The sequence below is a fragment of the Triplophysa dalaica genome, chromosome 12 (genome assembly GCF_015846415.1).
Source record: "Triplophysa dalaica isolate WHDGS20190420 chromosome 12, ASM1584641v1, whole genome shotgun sequence".
NCBI classification, from domain to species: Eukaryota; Metazoa; Chordata; class Actinopteri; order Cypriniformes; family Nemacheilidae; genus Triplophysa; species Triplophysa dalaica.
This window is the reverse complement of record NC_079553.1, coordinates 22,233,430-22,258,431: the sequence shown is the minus strand read 5'-3', so window position 1 is coordinate 22,258,431 and position 25,002 is coordinate 22,233,430. Positions and strand designations below refer to the sequence as shown.

General features: G+C 37.8%; 1 protein-coding gene across 2 annotated transcripts in view; it reads right to left on the bottom strand.

Annotated features, from left to right (window-relative positions):
• LOC130432760 (mannosyl-oligosaccharide 1,2-alpha-mannosidase IA) overlaps positions 1–25,002 on the bottom strand; it is a 133,747-nt gene that overhangs the window by 24,728 nt on the left and 84,017 nt on the right. For both annotated transcript variants that reach the window (XM_056762256.1, XM_056762257.1), the window contains exons 3-4: positions 24,096–24,211; positions 12,933–13,013 (exon numbers count right to left, since the gene is read on the bottom strand). In XM_056762256.1, coding sequence (XP_056618234.1) covers positions 12,933–13,013; positions 24,096–24,211 — 197 coding nt within the window. The remainder of the gene's footprint in view (positions 1–12,932; positions 13,014–24,095; positions 24,212–25,002) is intronic.

Here is a 25,002-nt window from a genome sequence, read left to right as displayed (position 1 = left end):
TGCCGTCAGGCTCTGATCTGATTGGACGCTGTATTCTGACCCTGAGTATGTACTGTGATTGCTGTCAATCACCATCAACTGTTTCCTACTTCATGATCCCAGCTCACTTGTCAACAGTACACTTGGCAGTGCGCACTGATGAGCACAGATCGATGGTTCACTTAGGGGTTTAACTGTAACTTATGTTGTGTTTACAGCCGAGTGGAAATTTACACTGAAGTTGACACGGTCGAAAGCCCAGCAGGCGGCCCATCATCATGGCCGTCCGTCCGTCTGACCATGAGCTCTCTGCTCCGTGGTGTTGATGGAATATAAGATGTCAGCTGAGATGTCAGTACACGTAATTACACTTTCCCTCACAAAGATGAAAGCAGATTTTGATCCAGTTTGTTAGGAAGAGTAATTAAACTGCAAAGACATTGACAGCTCCATCGATCATCCATCGAAACTGCACCTACATCACTTCAGGATTCACATCATTTCTTTCAGAAACCACAGCTTTAAAACTTCCAGGTGTGTGGGGTCTCGGGGAACTGGATTGTGATTTTAAGCAAAAACTAACAGGATGATGGGGGGGAATGTTAAAAAATATATGTTATTAAGACAATATTAAAACAACTACAAAAATTTGTATTATTACATCCGTGTACAGCGCTCAGCGTTATGACAGAAAAATCAAAAAATGTATTATTATTTTACGTAATAATAATTGTATTAAATAACCGATTTGTTGAATTTTGTTGTAAGTTATATAAGTTGCCGCTTTGGATAAAAGCATCTGCTATATGACTAAATGTAAATATATATTATTAAATAAGCAGTTTGGTCCTGTAGTTTGGACGCATTTAAAGAAACCGTATGGTACACTGATATCTAGCGGTTGAGCTTGGTATCGCAGTCCAAATTCAAAATAATGGAGAGACAAGTTTAGCCAAGTTTGGCCCGATTTTTCTGTGCGCATATCCGTTATTTTAAATGTAGACGCGCGGCAGCCGTGCAGAAATAGGGGGCAGCGCTTTCTTTTTCAGGAGCGTCGGCGCCACGTCGAGATGAAAAAATCTAAATTTTTAAAGAAAGGCGCAAGTGCACCGCAGGTCATGTGACAGGAACCAACCAGCCATATAGACAATCTCAATGAAAATGGAGACAGATGATCACAGCATAACCTAATCTAGAAGCAGTTTTTAGAGCATATAATCCATACATCTTTTGTTTATACCTCCTTGTCTCAACGCCTATCGTGGCCCATGGTTGCTTAGCGACGACAGATGCCAGGAGAGAGTAAAGTCCAGACGTGAAATGTGAATGGAGCCTAACGCTTCTTATTGGTTTAAACTGGTGTTCATCTTGAAACCGTCTATATATCAAATATGATGGAGACATGAAAATCTATTTGTTTTTTAGAAAAATAACATTATTGACTCCAGATATGAGCACTGACTACTAGCTCAGTACAGTAAAGTCAAGAGATAAAACCCACTGAATGCTTTTAACCAGCGTCTTTTAAATGGTTTTCCCACGCACAGTTTAAATAACTCTTTCATATCTCTGCCAGAGATTAAAACAATCAAATTATGGTGGATGGAGAAAAAACACATTTATTAAATGCCTGCTGGGAACAGTTTAAGAGACTCACTCAGATTCATACACAACACACAGAAACACTACATGGATATACTGTAAGTATGTATGTATGTATAAATTATAATTATCTCTCTCTTGTTGTAGTTCTCTCACTGTATAAAAAGACGGTGGGATTATCTTTCTGGAACACTGACCATAGCAAACCTCCTTTTAATAATAAAACTGGACAAAGTTAAAAGGTCATTGCATGAATGACCGAGCTATATTTATCTCCTTAAAGGACATAGAGAAAGAGACTAATGTAAGAGAATAAAGCAGGAAAAAAATGAAAACACTCAAACCTTGTATTTAACCCTTCCTCCACAACACAAAGAGATTAATTCAAATACACAACATTCATTACTCCTCATCACATGAAGAACGCACAGAGAAGCAGATGTGAGGTTGAGCAGGGACATCGGGTCATGTGTTATACATCATCAGTACTCGCATCACATCCCATCGCTCTCATCTGACCTGATTAATGTCATTTACAAAACATGATTGCACAGTAAGAACACTCGACAGCCGAGGTAAACAAATCAATCTGACATCTAACGGATAAACAGCCTTATGCTAAACTTTTCACGAGGAAAATATCCCCCTTCACCACATGACTGATGTAACACCATCATTCTTATACTAGAAAGTGGAGGACGAATCGACAATGTTAAAAAAAGTTGATTTTGTCAGTAACCTTAAGGGGTTTAAAAGGGATTTTTATGGAAATCGAACGCAAATATCTTTCATATAAAGCTATAAAATACTATTTAAAATAATAATTACACAAATATATCTAAAAAATAATAATTAATATTTCTCATTCAATGACTTTTTGGGGTGCAAACCAAAAGATCAGATTATTCATAAATCAATCATGAATCTGACATCGGTCCATAAACAGATATGAATAAAGTAACACTTGAATTAAAAAACAAAATAAACGTGCTATAAATATATGATGTTCCAAACCGTATGAGATGACTCATTTATTTCTTTACATTTGGTATCTCTCAAACCTTCATCTCGATACAGTAACATAGAGACAGAAACACTGCTGTCTTTGCCTTTCTGCCCTTCCCAGCATCTTAGTTCTGGGTTGCCATAGTAACACAATACCGTTGCGCTGCACTCCACAGCATTTACCAAAGGAAACGTTCATTCTGATAACTTTGTTGCCAAAGGTCAAATGATTGTTAGGAACACTTCAATATTTGTTGACTCCACTCGTGAATGCGAAGTGAATCTAAATACATCAGAAAATCGTCTGGCAAGCAAACCGTCGCACAGATCATCTGTTAGGACGGCTTATGGATGTGTCTTGGCATCAGGGTTCCTGAGCTCGGCAGTCTGCGCATCTATAAATCCAGAAGCGTACATAAATTTAACGTAGCCATAAAGCACGATCAGCACTCCATGAGGATGTGAGGACAGAGTTGACTAGTTGAGCGTTAACGATTTTCAATAACTTAAGTTTATGATCAAAACCATCAACACTGAAAGGGTGTACGGTGCATGAGGGACAATTGCAAAAAATTATGTTTAATAAAACACAGAAAATATTTTTAATAAATCACTGATCGCTTAAAATGTACATTTTCATACGGAAAAAAACAAAAGTGACTTAGTGATCATTTTAGGATATATCTAATCTGGTTCCTTGCGCAGAATAATCCAAAACGTCTTCCAGCCAGGCCTAATGTTTGTGTTTTAAGAAGCTACACAACGCACAATATCAGACAGATCGGCCACACTGTACTGTTTCTTTAGATTTCAGATTAACAAAGTTCACCTAAAAATGAAAAAACTGTCATCCTTTACTCACCTTTGAGTTGTTCCAAAACTGTATTAATGTCTGATGAACATAGAGAAAGATATTTGGAAGAATGCTTATAACCAGACAGATCTCGACCCCATTGACTCCCACAGTAGGACAAATCACTTTATAATTTTTTTGTTTTGTTGTACACAAAAGAAGATATTTTGAAGAATGTAGGACAGCAAAGAGTTCTGGGGCAACATTGAATACCATTGTCATTTTTTCTTACTATGGGGTCGAGATCTGTTTGGTTATAAGCATTCTTTAAAATATCTTTCTCTTGAGTTCATCAGAACAAACATTTATACCGATTTGGAACAACTCAACGTAAGTAAACGATGACAGACTTTTTATTTTTGGGGGAAGTATCCCTTTAAGGAACAAATAATTTGCTAAAATATATCCACATTTTTTCTCATAATTTTTCTCTTTAATTTCCCCCAAACTTCTGTTTTATTGAATGATGTCCGGAGACTAGGCTGTGGTATTTAACAACGGCAGTCTCGACAGTAAGAGAACTGATGAGGAGAGATTCTGGGTAGCTTTAATTGACCCCCGTACGCCCGTGCTGTTCCTCTCCAGCCCCGTCAATTACAGAATGTTAAGATCCATAGCTGGAGGATTGTCCCTCCGCAAACCCCCTAATACCCAACACAACCATAAACCCCGGCCATGCCAAAGTCATAACCATACATTACAGTCGACCGCAGATATTTACAGCCCGGCTGCTGAAGCGGCTCATTTATCCCCGCTGAACACCAAATCATCGGGGAGCATTTGGAAACACGGTTATATGACCACTGGCCAGTAAAAGGACAAAGCATTAGCTAATTGTGTTAGCCGGCTGATTTTTCTGTTTATCAAACACAAGAAAATGACGGTATAAACAGAATAACTGTATACGGCTAATAATTCACTCATTTACCTTTACAAGACAAGCCTCATTCTGGAGTGAAAGAGCAAGATGTAAGTCATTTTGTGTCATTCCGATGGGGAAGCAAATGTACGTTATTATTTATCGCATAATTGATTGCAGCATAGCAACCTTGTAACCTCTCTGGCAATTAATGCCAGGCTTTTATGTGCTTAATTAAAAGCCGTCGCAGCTTCACATAGAAGAGAAAACACACGCACTCAATTACATTCTTAAATGAGAAGGAGAGAGCAATTCGCCGGTGGTTTATGAAAGCCGCTGAGTGACGCCGGAACATTAATCAGAAGAAATGGGACGCGAGAAAAGAAGACTTTAAAATGAGCAGCACATGAAAGTTGGAGAAGAATATGTTGAATTTTCCCCGGCGTGTTATTGAAATATTAGCCGGCTATTTTTACGAGGATGCGGTCGCTGCATGGCCTTTGAGTTTATTACCGGCAACTCATCTAATGAGAAGGACCCAAGATGGTTTAAACTAGATGTGTAAACTACTCTCACAGGTGCCAATAAACATGGCAACCGTTTGTCTGTCGTGTTTAACTTGTTGGTGAGTTTATTGCAGAGCTGAACCGCTGCCAGAACCTTACATAAGGAAAAGGGCATAAGAAAAATCACGGATTTCATTTCTAAATGATTTCTCCTGGACATGAATGAGATTAAATGGAGAGTAAATTGAAACTTTTGATTAGTCTCGTCTGCGTCTCAGATATTCCTCTTGAGAATAAGAGTCAGAAATGTCACAAATGTGTCTGTCATTTGAGTTTGAGAGGAGATGTTAACAATGTGTCAAACTGAGCTCAGATTTGTCAAATCTGGAATCAAAAGTCAATATTATAAATAAAAAAATAAACGTATTCTGGACGCCCACTGAAGAATCACTGACCTTTCCTCCTGCCGATGAAAACACTGTACGATCAAAAAAAAATCACATTCTTGCTCGCATTTATCTCTCTGGCTGTTGAGAGAGAGAGTTGTGCCAATGGAAGTTCAAAATGTTTGCATGTCACGTGATTCACGGAGCCTTCATATAAACTCAGCAAAAAAAGAAACGTCCTCTGACTTTCAACTGTTTTTACTTTCAGTAAACTTAATATGTGTAAATATGAACACTAAAAGAGTCAACACCATAAGACATAAACTAAAAATGTTTCACAGACATGTGACTAACAGAAATAGAATAATGTGTCCCTGAATGGCTCAAAATCAAAAGTACCAGTCAGTATCTGCTGCTTGAAGTACTGCAGTGCATCTCCTCCTCATGGATTGGACCAGATTTGTCAGTTCTTGCTATGAGATGTTACCCCACTCTTCCACCAAGGCACTTGCAAGTTCCTGGACATTTCTGGGGGGAATGGCCCTAGCCCTCACCCTGCGATCCAACAGGTCCCAGACGTGCTCAATGGGATTGAGATCCGGGCTCTTCTCTGGCCATGGCAGAACACTGACATGGCTGTCATGCAGAAACTCACGCACAGAACGAGCAGTATGGCTGGTGGCATTGTCCTGCTGGAGGATCATGTCTGGATGAGCATGCATAAAGGGTACCACATGAGGGAGGAGGATGTCTTCCATGTACCGCAAGGCATTGAGATTGCCTGCAATGACAACAAGCTCAGTCCGATGGTGATGTGATATACCGTCCCAAACCATGACGGACCCCCCACCTCCAAATCGATCCCGCTCCAGGGTACAGGCCTCGGTGTAACGCTCATTCCTTCGACGATAAACACGAATCCGTCCATCACCCCTGGTGAGACAAAACCGTGACTCATCAGTGAAGAGCACTTTTTGCCACTCCTGTCTGGTCCAGCGAAGGTAGGTTTGTGCCCATAGGCAGCGTTGTTGCTGGTGATGTCTTGTAAGGACCTGCCTTACAACAGGCCTACAAGCCCTCAGTCCAGCCTCTCTCAGCCTATTGCGGACAGTCTGAGCACTGATGGAGGGGTTGTGTGTTCCTGGTGTGACTTGGGCAGTTGTTGTGTCCTTCCTGTCTCCCTGTAGCGCTGTCTTAGGCGTCTCACAGTGCGGACATGGCAATTTATTGCCCTAGCCACATCAGCAGTCCTCATGCCTCCCTGCAGCATGCCTAATGCACGTTCACGCAGATGAGCAGGGACCCTGGGCATCTTTCTTTGGGTGTTTTTCACAGTCGGTAGACAAGTCTCTTTAGTGTCCTGCGTTTTTAGAACTGTGACCTTAAATGCCTACTCTCTGTAAGCTGTTAAGGTCTTAACGACCATTCCACAGGTGTATGTTAATTCATTGATTATGGTTAATTGAACATGCATGGAAAACATTGTTTAAACCCTTTAATTTGAAGATCTCTAAAGTTATTTGGATTTTTACAACATTATTGTTGAAATACACAGTCCTGAAGTTTCTTTTTTTGCTGAGTTTAGTTCCAGGAAGCTGTGTTTTCACTTGAAATGCTTTATTTCTTTCATTTTTTTATTCATTAAATGACCCATGTCATTAAATGGGTTAAACGTTTACCTCAATTGGTCTGTTTATCCGCAGCTTCATGCGTAACTAGTAACTTGAGAGCCTCCATGAACCGACCTTGCTTCTGAACTGTTCAATTGGAATCAACGGAGTTGACGCAACTCTCTCTCTTAATGGCTCCACTGATAACAGGCACTTTGTAGTCGGATATGATCGAGTAACATTCGGGCATCTGTTGTCTCAACACCTGCTTTGATTTTACTGGGAAAATATGAGTTCCCACCGGCTGCTGTTATTCATTTTCCACACTTTACACTCTCAACAACAATTACAATATCAATTTACTGTATATAACCAATGAAGTCAAAAACATAAAACATTTATAGCTCATTACAATTCTATAATCTGATGTATTACCACAAATATTGAATAAGTAAAATACAAGGGCAGGACCTAAAATCTGTTGGAAAATGTGGACATTTCAGAAAAGACATCATGGGGGAGGAGTTTAAAAAGTCTATTTCGGCTTTTTCTATATCATCTCATAAATGACAACGGTAACACTTTACAATAAGGTGTTATTTGTTAACACTGATAATATTTCTACAGCATTTATTAATCTTAGTTTATGTTAATTTCAGCATTAATAAAACATATTTAAATCAAAGCTTGTGTATGTTAACATTAGTAATATTAGCACCATGAACTAACATGAATAATTGTATTGACATAAACTTACATTAACAAGGATTATTAAATGCTGAAAAACTAAATTGTTCATTGTTAGCTAATGTTAGCTAATGCATTTACCAATCTTATTGTAAAGTGTTACCACGAAAACAGCATTTTATTTCATAAAAAAATGTGTAGAAGGGAATGTTTGACATAATTTAAATCATTTTTTTAATTATATCTATATATTTTTGCAGACAACAGAATCAAGCTGAAGGTTCGAGAGAGGACAAGCATATAGAGCAGAACTCATAACCCGTCATGAGTTTTATGAGTGGTGATGACCGTCTGACACGTCTTCTCTCAGGACCACAAATCAACATCAAACTCAGTGTGTTCAGGAAAGCATTGATTTGAGCGCAGGCTTCTAGAATCAATAGTGTTCTCATTGTTAAAAGTTACGGCCTTCTGACTATAAACAGCATTTCTAGCACGGACGAAGGTCTTCAGACTCCAAAAACCTCTGGTCATGACACGCTGTGTGTCTGCACTAATCCCAGCATTCCTTCAGTTTACAGACTTGTTTTTTTACCCCTATTTTCTGTTTCTAAAAAAATCCTTAAAGGGACAGTTCGACAAAAAATGAAAATTCTGTCATCATTTACCCGCCCTCGGATTGTTGCAAACCTTCATACATTTTTAGTACTGATAAACTTGAAGTAAGATATTTGTAAGAATTTCAGTAACCAAACAGATCTCAACCCCATTGACTACTATAGTGTTTATTTTCCCTACTACGGCAGAAAATTGGTGATGAGATCGGTTTGGTTACTGACATTCTTCCAAACATCTTTCTTTGTGTTCATCAGAACTAAGAATTGTATACAGGTTTAAAAAAATCTGCGGGCGAGTAAATGAAGACTGAATTTTCATTTTACTAGTTTATGGATAGTATATTGTCAAACACACAACACATCATGAAATAGACGTTTCTGGGCCCAGATGATGGAAAGATGGTTTTCACATTTACATTGATAAATGTGGCAGATGGTTTTATCCAAAGTGACTTGGGATGCAATCGATCGGTACACTTTTCATCAGTATGTGTGTTCCTTGGGATGGTTGTGTTGCTAACCCAATGCTATACCATATCAGCACCCTTAGAGAATTTAGTTTGCGCATCAGGATCTACATCTGAATTTGACCTGAAAAAAAAATCGGAATAACATTAAAGCACGATTCTGGGCGTTTCTATACAATGGATTGATGGTTTAATTTGATATCCTCTTCCACCCGTCAGGTAAGAAATCAAGAGTCACTCGTCTTGAGAACCGTCAGAAGTTCTCTTCAGATATGACTCCATCTTGATTTGACACAAAAGGATTATATTGAGCTCCTGAGCAAAGCCACACGCGCGGCACACAGCAGGACTCTGCTGCTATTACACTCATCTACATCCATCTTTTTCTGAATAAAAGTGACTTTATAAAGAATAAAACAGATAAACTGTTAACAGTCAGGTGAGTAACAGGTTGAGCAAACAATGGAAATTGTTAAAAGTGTTAAATTGTGTTAAAATCGCGAAGGTTTTAATCTGACACACACGAAAACTCATCAAAATAATGTATATCTTGAATTTACTGTGAGTGGTTTTAGATAAAAAGTGCCAAATGCATAAAACGTAAACATTGGCTCCACTAATGGCAAGAGGCACATTCTTTCAATTCCTTTTGGTGATGCAAGTGGTTCATAGATTTTACTCGTCACACATTACTCGTTCCTCCACTTAACTAACAGATAGAAACGCAGAAACCCACAGGGAAAATCCGTACGAGCCCATGACGCTTCTGTAAATACAACATGGAAAGAGCGTAAAGACGATGCTAAATCACACAATGCTTGTACAGTACAGCAGCATGTGAATTGAATCACCCCATCAATAATACAGCGAATAACTTGAGCCGCAGGAGAATCTCCGCGTCTGATGTTTATTCAGGTCATCCGTACGTCCTGAAAGGTTTGATATGATCGCTGTAGCGGCGCTAATAAAACATTCATACAAAGAGGAATCCTGCAGGCGCTCTGGATGATGGAATGAAAAAGAGGAGTCGCTATCTGAAAAGCAGTTCTTCTGAGAAACAGACCAATAGGCTTTTGATATAACGGTTTTACGAGCCCAATGTTTCACGGTATTGCAGGTGGACGGCGCACGAGTTCTTACGATTGATGGAGGCAAACAAACAGTGTTGAAAGGAACTGTGATCTTGGGTTCTGGAGCGATATTCAGGGGTGTGTGTTTGGGTTATTTCTGCAGCTCTCCGGACACCTCAGAACCCGTCGGTTTCACAGGATTTCAGAACACACCAGGAGAAACACATGAGGGCAACTGCAAAAAATGTACGATAAGTATTGAACTAGCTAACTATCAGAACACATATAAGGCTTGTAGAACAGTTCCAGGTACAAATAAAACAACTTGTTGTAAACTCTTTGTTGAAGCTAACTACTTCATGTATACTAAAAGTGAACCAGTTTAGCCCTCAAATAAAGCGTATTGAAATTACAAGTATACTACTAGTATACTACATGATGCACACTTGAAAATACACTTGAAGTGTATGAACTTGAAGCATGTGCTTGCAACGCTAGACAACATCTCATAAATGTGCATGAAACCTGAGCGGCAGAAAGGGCTAGGTTGATGATTTTTGGGTCCCTTTTACTGAGCCGCCAGACCAGTAGGGACCGAATAACACTTCATTCATTTATTATATAGAAGACATCTAGACTTCCTTGTTGTAAATCCTAAGAGCTCATGCTAGGAAATGGGTTATGATCTCCAGAGGTCTGCTGTTGTGCTCTCTACTCAATAAAACTCAAGTTGAGACGCTCAGCTGAAGCTTCACTTTTCACAGGTTGACTCAATTTAGTGCTTCACAGTCAACAACATCTAACACCCTTAATAGTGACAGCTGTGTCGTCTATGTCATGTGTCTTGAGGGAGACAGAGTACAGTAGCTCATGTGGTAACAATATCGGAATAATACACAGTATACCTGAAATGCACTATAATGTGGAAGGGAGATAAAACACATCATAGTCCTGATGTACAGTAAACTATGGCTGCAGAAAACACAACACACAAGAACAGACACTCACACACTTGTGATGTGGTTTACATTGCATCTAGATCAAGAGTTCTCAACCTTTCTGACTCCAAGTGTGCTTCTCAATATGCCTCCTCGTTTCCTCGCTCCTCCATCCTATGACCATCTTTAAGGACATCTCATTCTCCAATTGGACCGGGAGGAGGCGAGAGGAGGCATTCTGAGGAGTCATGAGCGAGGATACACAGGTGTTTCTCCTTTGCTGAGCTTTTTTATTGACTAAACCTGACGTGTTTATACATTATCCTCACCCTGCACATCGTCACATCTTTAGATCATATTCAGACATGCATAGATGTGATTATTAACCAGTATATTATTGTAATTTAGATCTATTTCAAACAATATAATTAATAAATACATTAATATAGTTCATTTACATTCATGCATTTGACAGACGTTTTTATCCAAAGCGATTTGCATTGCATAACACTATACATTTGTATCTGAGTATGTACAATCCTTGGGATCAAACCCATGACCTTGGCAATGCTATGCTCTAACCATTCAGCAACAGGAAAGCTCATATTCTTTATTCTCATTTAAAGTTCATATTTATGTATAACATATATTTGACCTACCTTATATACATTTCTGACCCCTTTCAAGCATGATTTTAACTTATTTTATTGTAGTGGGGATTATGACACCTGCCTTAACTATGTATTTAACTGTATTTTTTATCATTTCAATATGCAATGTGTGTAGTCAACATTAATTGATGACACTTTGAAGTGATGCCAATGAGACCGAGGATATGCCTTATATACAGTATCTTTATTTTAATGCTCATTTTGTCTCATTTTAAAAACATTGGTCATCTTGAGGCCCCCTTGGAAATCAGCTGGGCCCCCCTGTGGTCCCCGGCCCCCCTGTAAAGAACCACTGATCTAGACAGTCAGCAGCTCACATTCTGCTTATACAAACAGATTATCTTTAACATGATCTCTGAGCTCTAATTTGACTTCATTATTTGACACCAACTGACGTTTGTTCTTGCACATCTATTTAACTGTACGCTTCCATCTTAACCACATTTCTACATCATGAAACAAGTCAACGTTCACTAAAATAATGTACAGTATACCAAGGTTATTAGGGTTAAACTTAAACTTTCCTCAAATTGGCCTAAAAGTGATTGGAGAACTTAAACTAAACAAAAACAATGAAACGTTGTCTCAGAAATAACAACATTTAACAACAGTTGTTAGGTTTATGTATTGGGTAGGATTAGGGATGTAGAACCAGGTCATGTTGAACATGTGCTTTATAAGTACTAATAAACAGCCAATATGCTTAAAATAGGCATCTAATAACAACTAGTTAATAGTGAGAATTGGTCCCTATACTGAAGTGTTACCAGTGTTTCTAGTGATCTTAAAAATCATTTGATCTGAAGGTGTTTATTTCAGTGTTTGAAATTATCTTTGTAGACAAAACTATAATTGTGACAAGATTTAATTTCTTTTATAAATAAAAACTACATTTTTATTTAAAAAAACAGTTTTTGAAATGGATTAAAAAATGAATAAATGACACATAAAAAGCAGCCAAGAAGAGTCCAACATAGATGGGAATTCCTTCAATACTGTCTAAGACGTTTCCCAGGTTGAGAACCTGGATGATAAAGGCCAAGATGCTAAAATATATCAGAGTTCAATTATTTTAGATTTTCTTAGTCCCGATATAAATCCAACAATGTTATTCTGTTATGTTTTAATGTTATTGGTGGTGGTTGAGGAGATTCCGCCCTTCCATGTAATGCGCTTTGAGTGTCCAGAAAAGCGATATATAAATGTAACAAATTATTATTATTATTATTCTATGGTTTTGATAGGTTTACAATTATTCTAAAATATATAAATAAAATGTGTGTTTTCCAAAAAATATATAATTAAAGAATGAGCAAGTGACCCTACACTTTTGACCAGGAGTGCATATACAGTATATGTGTACTTCTAACACTTCTGACACAATCTAACACAGACCTACAGATAAAGACAATACATCTAATAATACACAATTTTTACGAAAATGGCCAGAAAACCAACATCTGTCATTCTTTGGACAAATTCTGACTCAAAATCAATGTCCATTAAACTGAAAAACACGTCTGTGTTTATGGATTGCCTTTACATCATTCTCCAGTCAAATCCGATGCTTTTAGTCTAAAACATATTGTGGTCACACTCTCTGTAATGCCACAGTGTCTTCAAGGGATCAAATGAGTTCAATCCGAGGAGCAGTGAAGGGAACGGGTGAAATTGAATCTTACCTCATCTCCGGTCAGGTAGAACGCCGACAGAAGACCACCGACGTAACGAATGTTCACCTCAAACACAGACGCTTCTCCATTCTGCAGAACAGAAACAGCATTAAGACACTAATCTCAGTTGTCATGGTCACCCCTCTGAGTTACATTACTAATGATAATGGATAAGAAAATGTGAAAAACATGCTTCTTCAGGCTGTATGCTGGAAGGTCACGCTAGTACTACGAGATTGTTTGCACCTATAGAGGGCAAAAATGAATAATTATATATAAACTTAACAGTTACATATTAACATGAACATCCAGGAGGACTAGGAATGACACGACCTAACTTTTCTCAGAGACACTAAGAGGCGTTTCACATTTTGCGTCTAAAACCGCAAGGAAAAGCGCCTTGGAGTTTGAGCTCTCCTGGTGTTTGTCGTCGCTACGCAACCATGGGCCACGATTGCCGTTGAGAGGATGAGGTATAAACAAAGCATATTTGGATTAAACGCACTAAAAATACCTTGCAATACGTTTTTTTTGTTTGCTGTCTTCACTGAGCTTGTCTATATTGGCTGGTTGGTTCTTATCACATGCCCTTCGGTGCGCGTGCGGCATTTTGAAAAGTTGAAATATTTTCATCTCAATGCAGCACCGACGCGTCTAGAAATACGTGAGCGTCGCACTGCATGCGGATCATGATCGAGTTGCACCTCTATTTGAGTGCGGATGCTGCGCGTCTATATTTAAATTAACGAATGTGTGCGCGCAAATGACGTGAAATGTGAATCGCCCCTAATGCTTGGTTCACACCAAAAGCTCTTTATAAGTCGCAGGAAATGTTTGTTATTTTCGCTTGAGTGATGCGATATGATAAATATTTTCAACCTTAGTGGAAGACGAGATTTATGGCTTAAACGGGGTTAGAGATGCTGGCGTTTCCGTTGAAAACATTTGAAAAAACGCCGCAGGAAACACTTCGTTGGAAACAGCCACTGAGTCCAAAGAGGTTCCATAAAATGATACACCGGTGATGATATACCGTATGTGAAAATCATGCCACATTAGGACTACAGTAGATTTATGTCAAAATTTAGACATGATTTACACAAATTGAGTGTAATAAAAAAAAAGCAATAGGAAATAATACGAAAAGTGCTACACAAATTTGAGAAATCTTCATGTGTATTATTATGTATTGTGATACAATCCTATACAGAGAAAAGATGAAGATAAGAGCTGTAAATATGGTGGAGAGGCCCTAGAGATTTACAGCGTGTCACTTTAATTGCCGTCACTTGAGTCCTCCAAAGAATCCTGTGACTAGAGTCCTTATTGACTTTCTCAGAGGAAGAAAGCAGAATAATCTCAAGAGAAGATGATAAGAGAGCTACAGGAGGAAAATGTAGAGGATAATCACCTTCTCCATCTATTCATTGATGTGCTGATCAACAAGACCCTCAGTCACAATTTCACCACATCTAAAGACACCTGGAGCCTCAACATGGCCTGAACTTATTGAATAAAGACAGCAGAGGGTCCGAGCCAGAGAGAAAAAACCCATTTCTTCTACAGCACACTCAGGTTCACTCTAAAGCAACGATAGGAATCCCAAGTCATTTCAAGCTTAAATAAATGAAGCCACCACATTATTCATTGAGATGAAAAAGAAGCATCTCAGAAGCGCCTTTGCTTTTCAGAAAGCAGAACGCTGTGAATGAAGACGGATTGAAAAGGATTACTCTTGACACAAATAAGATTACACTCGAAAATAAAACAGTTGATCCGCATTATATGTGTGTGTTTATAAAACACAAAAGTTCAGTCTGTATTCTGATTGGATGAGCTGCGTTTGAAGCATCTGTGCACATTTTATATGGATGCTGGGAGTTGTAACGTTGCTAAGCAACCGTGAGCAGCCTGCAGCCTGCATAGTGGACATTACTGAGTGATAGAATTATTCACCATATCGTTATATATTCTTTTGTAAATAACAGCATACAGTGACATGGGTTCGTTTAAAATGTTCATTTTGGACGCACTTATACGTGCACTAATCATTTAATAAGTGCCACTTTAAAGCAGGTGATTAGCATTGGGTTCTGAAGTCCATTAAAGCTGAATGCTTTCAATCAGGTGTGTATTGTGTTATTATATGCAGTGGACATCTGGCCTGCTGTGTGCTCATGGGTAATGGCTGTACTGTCGGCTCATGGCACTAAATAATCATTTTAATTTCACAATCTTATGAGCACATGACAGGCCGTGTACAGGAAAGGCGTATGGAGAGATTCCACAGCGATGCTGTTGTTGGTAGCTCAAAAATGGAACGCAGCGATGTGATGAATGAAATTACAGGGGCTAAAAATACAGCGGGCTGAAAGCTCCTCGAGGTTTAAGCTCATATATGTGCTGCCTTATGTTTTGTGAACCTCGCATTCTGGTAAGCAGTCAAGTGTAACCGAGACAGATTTAAAAGACGAGCTGCTGGTTTGGTTTACAAGAGAGACGATGGGGGAATGTGTTTGTGTTGCACCTGCAACCCTCAGAGACCAAAGCATTAGTGATATATTTTCTCTGGAATGTAAGGTGTAAGGGTCAAAAGGCTTTGAGAAGTCTTACTGTACACGCTTTTATCCAAAGTGAGAGAAAAAAATCGAAGCGATTCATCTTAAAATGCTTAAAGGTGTGATGAATTAAAATCACAATATTAACCCGAGCTTTTGTAATATGTGACCTTGGATCACAAAACAAGTCTTAAGTAGCACGGGAACATTTTTAGTAAAAGACAAAAATACATTGCATGGGTAAAAATTATCGATTTTTCTTTTATGCCAAAACTCATTAGGATATTAAGTAAAGATCATGTTCCATTTTTGTGAGTTGACGGCCTGCCACATTACGTCAGATTGACAACTTCATAGGCAATTTTCTCAGTATTTATATTTTTGCACTCTCAGATTCCTGAGTTTTAAACGGTTGTATCTCAGCCAGATATTGTCATATTCTAACAACTCATACATCAATAGAAAGCGTATTTCAGCGTTCAGATTATGTAAAAATCTCAATTTCAAGTTTTGTTGTCCAGGGTCACATAAAACGCAATACAACTATAGGCTATACTAACTATACGCAAAACCTTGTCATTACAAGAACTGGGTAGAAAATAGTCTATTAATTATTAAGTTTGATGATTTTTGAATGTAAAAATCATGCAAATGTCATAAGATAAAACAGTATAAAACAATGAACAACACCACTTCATCACACCTTTAACATCCTTCCTGTAAGCTAGAAGACTGAAAAGATGTCTAACATGTTTAGAGAGTAAGATCACATACCAAATGATTTGGGATTTTGATCTATTTACTAAATGAGCTTGATTGTTTTCTCATATTCCTGCTTCAAAGTCCTTTTCTTCTAGGAAATATTACAACATTTCTATAACTAAACTCTGGAAATTCAGAAAAAGTATGATAAATAATTTAACTGTGCATCCTGTTTTGTTGGGGTCAACTGTAGGTAACCATACATTTGTTGACATATTTCTTGTACAGTAGGTCTTTAAAAAAGTGCACCTCCCATTTGTGCATCCACGGGCGTGATGGTCTAAAAACTTTAACTTTACTAATTAGACAGATGGAAGTGCAGCAGCACACAAACATGCCAAATATAAAAAATAACGGAGTACAATGTAAAAGATTACTATTGTGTACATAAAGGTAAAATCTGGATGTTCTGCTTGAGCGCTTTAACCTCACGCATGAGCAGATGTGTTTTCTCTCTGGAGACATTGCTCTCGCAAATTCTCCCGTGTAAATAGCGAATCCACCATGACACGAGCACAACTGGCTCTTAAAGGGAAAGAGAGATGACACTCTGAATGATAACGGCATGTTACGCCCAAAAAACACCCATTACTTATTAAGAGAATCAGGATAACCCGTTTAAACCAAGCGCCCGGTCGCTGACCGTTTTCCCGTCTTTTAACTAGCAAAAGTGGATTCGGACACGCCCTGAGTCCACCTGTGCCATGCGCTTAAGAACATGTGCTTAGATCGTTAAAATAAGGCCCCTGATCACTAATTACATTTATGTAGTGATTATAACATGGCGTTCACCAACTATCTGTCTGATCCTAATGCATAATTGTCTCATGTTATTGCTATGACAAAGCTTTCTTATATCTAATAATCATATCATTTGTACTGCTAATACAAAAACCAACATTCAAAATGGACATGAAATCTTTTTCCTATCTCGAACAGTGTGTGTTTGTAGTGCACGATAAGTCACATCACGAACAAGATGAAGGATTATCTATCTGCAAATCAAATTTACAGCTATTCCTGACACAGTTTTCTACCTTATATTTGATTATATCCCTGCATTTGGGCAGTGAAAAATCACATACAACAGAGAAATCAATCAGAGAAATCCATCTTCCAAACACTTCATTACTGCATTTACTGAAAAACAAAGCCAGTATATTCACTGTATAGAGCGAGAACATAATGCTCAATGTGTATCATTTGTGTGCTTTTTTGCATTATTCCAGGTGAGAATGAGAAATTGTATAATATTAAGTATCAAAAGTAACATATTCTTAAAAAGAAATTCTCTCTTACATTCGGCCCTTCGGCAGCCTTTTGACCATTATATCTACATTTACATTACATTTATGCATTTGGCAGACGCATTTATCCAAAGCACCTTACATTGCATTATCCTATACATTTATACATATGTATTTGCAATCCCCTGGGATCGAACCCACAACCTTGCATTGTTAACGCAATGCTCTTACCACTGAGCTACAAGAAAGCTATGATATCTTTTTCTCTCAGCTCACCTTCATCCATCACACAATCCCACAACTACAGGAAATTACCTATCTGACCGTAACATGAATTATTAATAGATTGATCCTTAAAAGGCATAAATCTAGTCCAAATGTACATTAAGGCATAAAACACATCTGAACATGACCTTGTGAAATGACCACATTTTTCTGCATATTTATTAGAACATCCTAAAGGAACGCATGTGCTCTGGATTCTTCTTTAACATGTTACTTAATTCACAAAGGAACAAATCCAAAGCTTGAATTGATGTGTTCAGAGCTCAGATGCAGAGGGATTCTGCTGAAATGAAGACAATCGAAAATCAAATTCAACTTCATCAAGATCAAATTGATATTCATTAAAATGCAATCTGGAAGACTAATTGAAGTGCTAAGGAATTAACAGAAGTCTGGAAGGAAACACTACAACAAGATGTGATTTGTATCTAGCCTTGGGCCTTACGCCTGTGCTGTTATTTACTGTCTTTGCGGTTGCGCAGTCAGTTGTTAAACTTTAGTACTTAAGAAAGATTAGTTTGGGGAAGAAATAATGAATTTTGAGAACAGCCTTTAGTAACAAAGTTAAATTACACTTCAAAAAAAGATTGTGAAGTTATTGACTGCTTTTTTTTGTTTAAATGATCGACACATGTCAAGGTCACATTTCACTCCAAAATAAAATACACTTTTATTATTGTGACATATCCATTAAGAAAGATAAATAATGATGAATTTTAATCATCAAATAAAAAAATATGTTTAAAACTTTTATATAAATTATGGAAATATTCTTAAATGCTGATTTACGCAAATATTAAATGTATACCATAAAATAAATAATTAAAATAAAATGATAAAATAAAATAATGAATTAAATAAGGCAGTATACAGCAAATTGATGAATATTCCCAATAGCATTTGTCATCCATTTTGTCATGTCTCTTAAAGCATCACTATTATTGTGTATACAATATTCCATATTTCATAAACTTGAAATAAACTAATTAATTACAAAAACTATAACTATAAAGAGTAAATAGTGTAAGTGATGTAAAAACATCAAACCTGTCACAAAAACAATATGTGAGAAACAACATGTGAAGCGTGACATCTTTACAGGACACACACATACAGATTTATCAACTTTATCATCTGAACGTAATCTCTGTAAGCATGAACACGTATCACGAATCTCTTCAACACTTCAGGAGTTGAAGAACACTATAAATTTGATTCTTTTTCTGCGGCACTTCAAATGCCTCCCGGAGACTGAAGAAACACGCTCAGTATCCGCCCTCATAATCATTGCGTCTCTTTCTGTGAAGTATCATTTACACTACGCTTAAATGAGCAGTGATGTTGTCAAATTCAGACTGATGTCAGGCTTGCCCATACAAATAAGCGCCTGTATCTCTGCTACTAATTCTAGGAGACAGAGTAAGTGAATTTGAGTATTTCAGGTCTGAGGAATCATTTGCAAAGCTTAAACTTTACAGAACATCCTTTAGGAATTAACTGGAGATTTCAATGAAAAGCATGAGATGGTTGGCGACAGTTGCTTAGTTAGTGGTATATTTAGGCAGATTTCCTCAACACAGCTTCCAGAGAGACAAGCATCACTTGAGGAGAGATGCCGGCAGAGGGACGGGAGGAACAAAGAAGGAAAAACAAAACCAAAGATCTTCTCTATTTAACAGATGGCTCTGTTGAGACAAGATTATTTGTACTTCCTCACAAAACACAGAAGAAGTGCATGGATCTCTCTAAACATCCTGAGCTGGTTATAGTTTTGTGTAATGTTTAATTGTAATATAACGTCTGTCTCAGTATATTCTGCACTAGAACCACCGGGCAGAAAAAAAGAGACCATACACTAAGTGTTTTAACAGAGGGGGAGAGTCTGAGTATATCTGAACATGACAAAAATCATTTCAGCATTGTCGTCATCATACAGTTTTATCATCGCTGTGATAAGCCAATACATTTTAGCACACTACTACTATTTTGTTCAAAACGTAAAAAAAATGAGTTGGACATGTAAAAGTTTATTACAAATTTTTCATCAGGCATCTCATCTAAGCTTCTTACAGACATCTCTTTCTAAACTTACACGTGACAAAAAGATCTCTATAGATCTTTGTTTTGATGTTAGCGTAACACTCTCAGGTGAGCAGCGAGGTGTTGCCTCACGTCTAGAGAAGCGTCAGTCGTGTTAATGAGAGAGAGTAACAGGCCGTATCGCTGCAAACTTCAGTCAGATCTGTCATCGCCCACCACCAGCGCTGCCAACATTCAGCCCGAGCGTCTGAACGTGTGAATAGGGCAATCAAATCAGACACGGTAATAAGAAAGTGCTTCTCGGAGAGCTTAAATTCTCTTCAATTACCCTTTACATTCACTCTGTGATTGGCTGATTTGAGTTTAGCTGTGTTGAATCACATCACTGCTACAGAACAGAACTAATCACATTATTCAGATGGCACCGCCTGCACTATAAACACAGACATTAGGAATCTTATCTGTTTGCATTTGCTTCAGAAAGCCAGAAGAGTCGTTCTTCTAAATAAATTCATTCTTCTGACCTCAGCACAAATGTGTTTGACACCGTTCTGGCCCTGTGGTATTAACTCAGAATTGCTTATACTACATCACAGGTAGATTCATTCCTCTCACGGATGAGGGGATATTTAGAAGACAAATCTCTACAAGACTCATCCGGCATCAGACCCGTTCAGTCTTCCTAACGTTTGACCAGATTACAGCCTGCAAGCTCAATCTCTCTGGATCGGTTCTGCACACCATCCGCCGGCCAGGGATCCGACCGGGTCAACCTGTCCTGGGTTATCAATGTGAAGAGGCGCAGAGGTCAGGCCACCATGTGACCGGCTGTCAGTGATCTTCATTTAGCATCTCATTATTTTCTTTACCTCTTGATGTCGGAAACTCGTGTCTCACAGATTCATCAAACAAACCCTGCGCAGACAGACACAGGTCTCCATTTATATACATATTTATGAGATAAAAGCATCTCAGGAAAGCTCAGAGAATGTAATGAGCCACTCAAGGACCTGATTGGGACTCGCACGGCAGTGCCGCGGTGAAATCTGCTCAAGTACAACGCAAGGTGCGACTAAATTAAAAATGATTTTAGAGTTTAAACTTGATAAACAATACAAAATATATGTTTTTGATAAATAATTTTACTTTCACACTTTTACTTTGATTGAAATAGTTTTAGAAGTGCTTTTGTTAGTTTCAGATTAATTTGTATTTAATTTGTACTATTGTGATCTTAAAACATCCTTTCTGAGATTAAACGATGCATATGACATGATCATAAACATTATTGACTTGTGTATTTGGTGTAATACAATGTGTTAATACGTCTTAAGGTTATTATTTTTCACATACCGTACATTATTGTAGCTCTTCTATGCCCCGCCTTTCTAAAACGATTTTTATCCAAACCTCAACACTCCGGAAATAATACAAAAATATATATATAAAGAATACATTTTAAGTTTAAGACTTATTATTCTACAGTTTTTGAAGAATGATTACTCTAAAATGTGGAAAACATTCATAAGTAAGACTTATGCTGGGTTCACACCAAACGTGAACAATCATATTCCACCCTCTTTATTACTCCAGGTAAAAGTACTTCATTTTCACACGTTCGAGGGAATCGCGCGGCCTGATTCGTGTCATATGCCATGAGTTTGCGTCTATACTTTGCATTGACTTTGAATGTACTTTACTAGCGCCAAACGCTTAATTCACGTTAAGTGTGAACCCAGTGTAATTATATTAGGCCAAAAAATATTTATTAAAATCAACATTCAGTTTCTCATTGAATTCTTCCATCCAGACTCCAGAATATGTGAATATCAGAGTCAATATGAAATCATCTGTTTTAGCCTATATCAGTGCATCCATAGGTGGCGCTCATCTGAAGTGTACATATGGAATCTGCAGAGGTAAAATTGATGTAAATACAAAGCTTAATATAAAACCTGTGTATCTTATTGGTAATCTATCACTACTCTCACACAGTGTCTACACCGGATGTGACCGGCATCCAGTGTGGAAAAAATTACGAATTTTTAAGGATTCTAATGCGTTCTATTGTCTTTTGACGCATCATGCCGCACCACATCCGGTGTAGACACGGTGTCATAGCACACGGATCTGGAGTTTTGTTGACCATGACACTTTCTCTGTGACACAGATACACAGGCTGCATATTTCTCGTCCACATTAGACGACTGAAGCGCTCGGCTCTCCATCACAGGCTAAATCGTCAGCAAAAGAGTGAAAACTGCAGGGGGCAGATTGATCCAGAGAGTTCAGAGACTGATGGATAATACTGACTTTCTCACTGTGAGCTGTGAGTCTTCATGATGAACTGTGTGAGAGAGGACACCGCTCACCACATCACCCTTCACACACATTTCATGACCAAACCGACATTTGAACCTGCCACTGATCCTGAGATCACATCAGATACTGTGACTGATCCTACGGGACATTCAGTATTAGTGCGTGTGCATGTGTTTGTGTTGCTGTGTATTCTTGGAAAGGCCAGTGAAACAGAAAACACCCTCCATATGCACGACTGGGCTTCATACCAAAACTACATTGAAAACATTACAAGAACCAATATGGAGCCAAAGAAGCTTCTGGCAAAATCACAGCGGATAGAAACGGTGCGCATTACAAGAATCTGACACAAAACCTGATGATAATTAATGAAAAATGAATGATGTTCATTATAGTTTTAAAAAAGAGATTACATTATAAAGAAGATATTTAGAGAAATGTCTCAGTGGTTTTGTGTTCATAGTCATACGATGGAAGTCAATGGGGTTTAGTGTTGTTTGGTCAAAATTCTTCAAAATATCTTCTGTCGGTTGTGCAGAACAGGTTTGAAATGACATGAGGGCGAATGAATTAGCGTGAACTATCCCTTTGTTTTATTTAAGTAAATGCTCTGATAACTTTCAAAGGTTACAGTGAGATTTAAATTACAATGAACCTTTCTCTCAAAAGATCAAGAAAATGTATTTTAAAGAACACTCCAGAGGAATGAGACCGAGAACAAGAGGTGGAGAAGTTTTGAATATTCCCTATAGTCATGACTGTACAAGAGAAAGCAGACTAATCTCTCTCTCTGTCTCTCTCTCTCTCTGTCTCTCTCTCTCTCACTCTCTCTCTCTCTCTCTCTCACTCTCTCTCCCTCTCTCTCTCTCTCTCTCTTTGTGTCTCTCTCTCTCTCTCTCTCTCTCTGTCTCTCTCTCTCTCTGTCTCTCTCTCTCTCACTCTCTCTCTCTCTCACTCTCTCTCTCTCTCTCTCTCTCACTCTCTCTCTCTCTCACTCTCTCTCCCTCTCTCTCTCTCTCTCTCTCTTTGTGTCTCTCTCTCTCTCTCTCTCTCTGTCTCTCTCTCTCTCTCTCTCTCTCTCTCTCACTCTCTCTCTCTCTCTCTCTCTCACTCTCTCTCTCTCTCACTCTCTCTCCCTCTCTCTCTCTCTCTCTCTTTGTGTCTCTCTCTCTCTCTCTCTCTCTGTCTCTCTCTCTCTCTGTCTCTCTCTCTCTCACTCTCTCTCTCTCTCCCTCTCTCTCTCTCTCTCTCTCTCTCACTCTCTCTCGCTCACTCATCATTGGCAGGCCTCTGTGGCTTCTGGCTGCTGAACACGTCTATTATCACAGGATTATTCTGTGAAGAAGTCGCGCCCTCCCTGTCTTTCCCTCAATCGGGCCGTCCTGCTTTCTCTCCAGCTCATTCATTAAATTCAGAGACGGAACGAGCGATCTGAGTGATCCGAGCGCAGGCAGACAGAAGCAGTCCAGTGAAGATAAAGCCACTCGGGCTCCATCACAAGTCACAACAGAGGCCTTTGATTCACTCACCGACGTTTGATTTGGACCAAAACGGTCTCAATTCCCTCAACTAAACATTGGTTAAAAGAAACAATTGATTCCAGCACAGCCTGTAATCTATAGAAAGCTTTTTCACGAGCACTTTAGACGGCCTGAGATTTACAGTTACAGTGAGGATCTTACACTTACCTGTGACATACTACAGAACAAAAACTTATATCACAAAACACATTCTAGCAAGGAAAACCTAAAAATTATTCTAAAACTTAACTCGAGTAAAAATTTAAATGTTGTTATTTTAGTTATTATTAAATCAATAAAACAAAATAAAAATGGACAGATACAAATAAAGTAAACCTCAAGCAGTCTGAAGTACCAACTATGAGTTGAAAGATAACCATCACCAGTAGTTTACTTGTGATCTTTTAAAAGCTAAATTATATATTTCATGTGTCTTACCGAGTTCAGGTCGAGGTCGTTTTGGATCCATTCCTTCGCTTCTTGGTATTCGTCCATCAGACCCATGATGTAAAGTGTGTCCAGAGAGTCCACGATAGAAGCCCCTCGAAGACCACCTGCACACACACACACACAAGTTAGTTTTGGTATCTTCATGAAGACTTTTATACTGGTCTAATGGTATTTTGTCTCCTGTAACCAAACATGTGATCAGCAAAGCATGTGTTATTAGTCACAGAACACATGGAAACTGAGCTTTAATATCAAAAAATTATGAGCACTCATAATTTTCATTCAGAATATACCATTATCTTTCAAGTCCTCCTAATAAATCTCTTCAATATAAAGGTTTAAAAGGAGCAGGAGCTATCTGTTCAACTAATACTCAACACTAAACAAAACTAATAATATACACATATATATGACAAATTAATTGTACAATAAATAAATATAATAAATTAAAAGTATAAAATAGTCGTAATACATTTCCACATTATAAAATAAAATAATAATAAGTTAGTAGTATAATGAATACATATAATAAATTAGTAGCATAATAAATAAATATAACACATTTATAGTGCTTATACATTTCTATCCCATATAATAAATATAAAAAATTAACAGTATATAATAGGGCTAATACATTTTTACACCATATAACAAATTTAATAAGTTCATAGTATATAATAGTGCTTATGAATTTCTATACCATATAGTAAATATAATAAATGAATAGTATATAGTGTAATGTAATGTAATAATACATTTTTATAATATATAATAGATTAGTAGGATAATAAATAAATATAAAACATAATAATAAATATTTGTACTAATACATTTCTAAGTTATTAATGAATAAATAAACAAAACTACCAAAAATAAAGGGTCAAGCACACAGTAT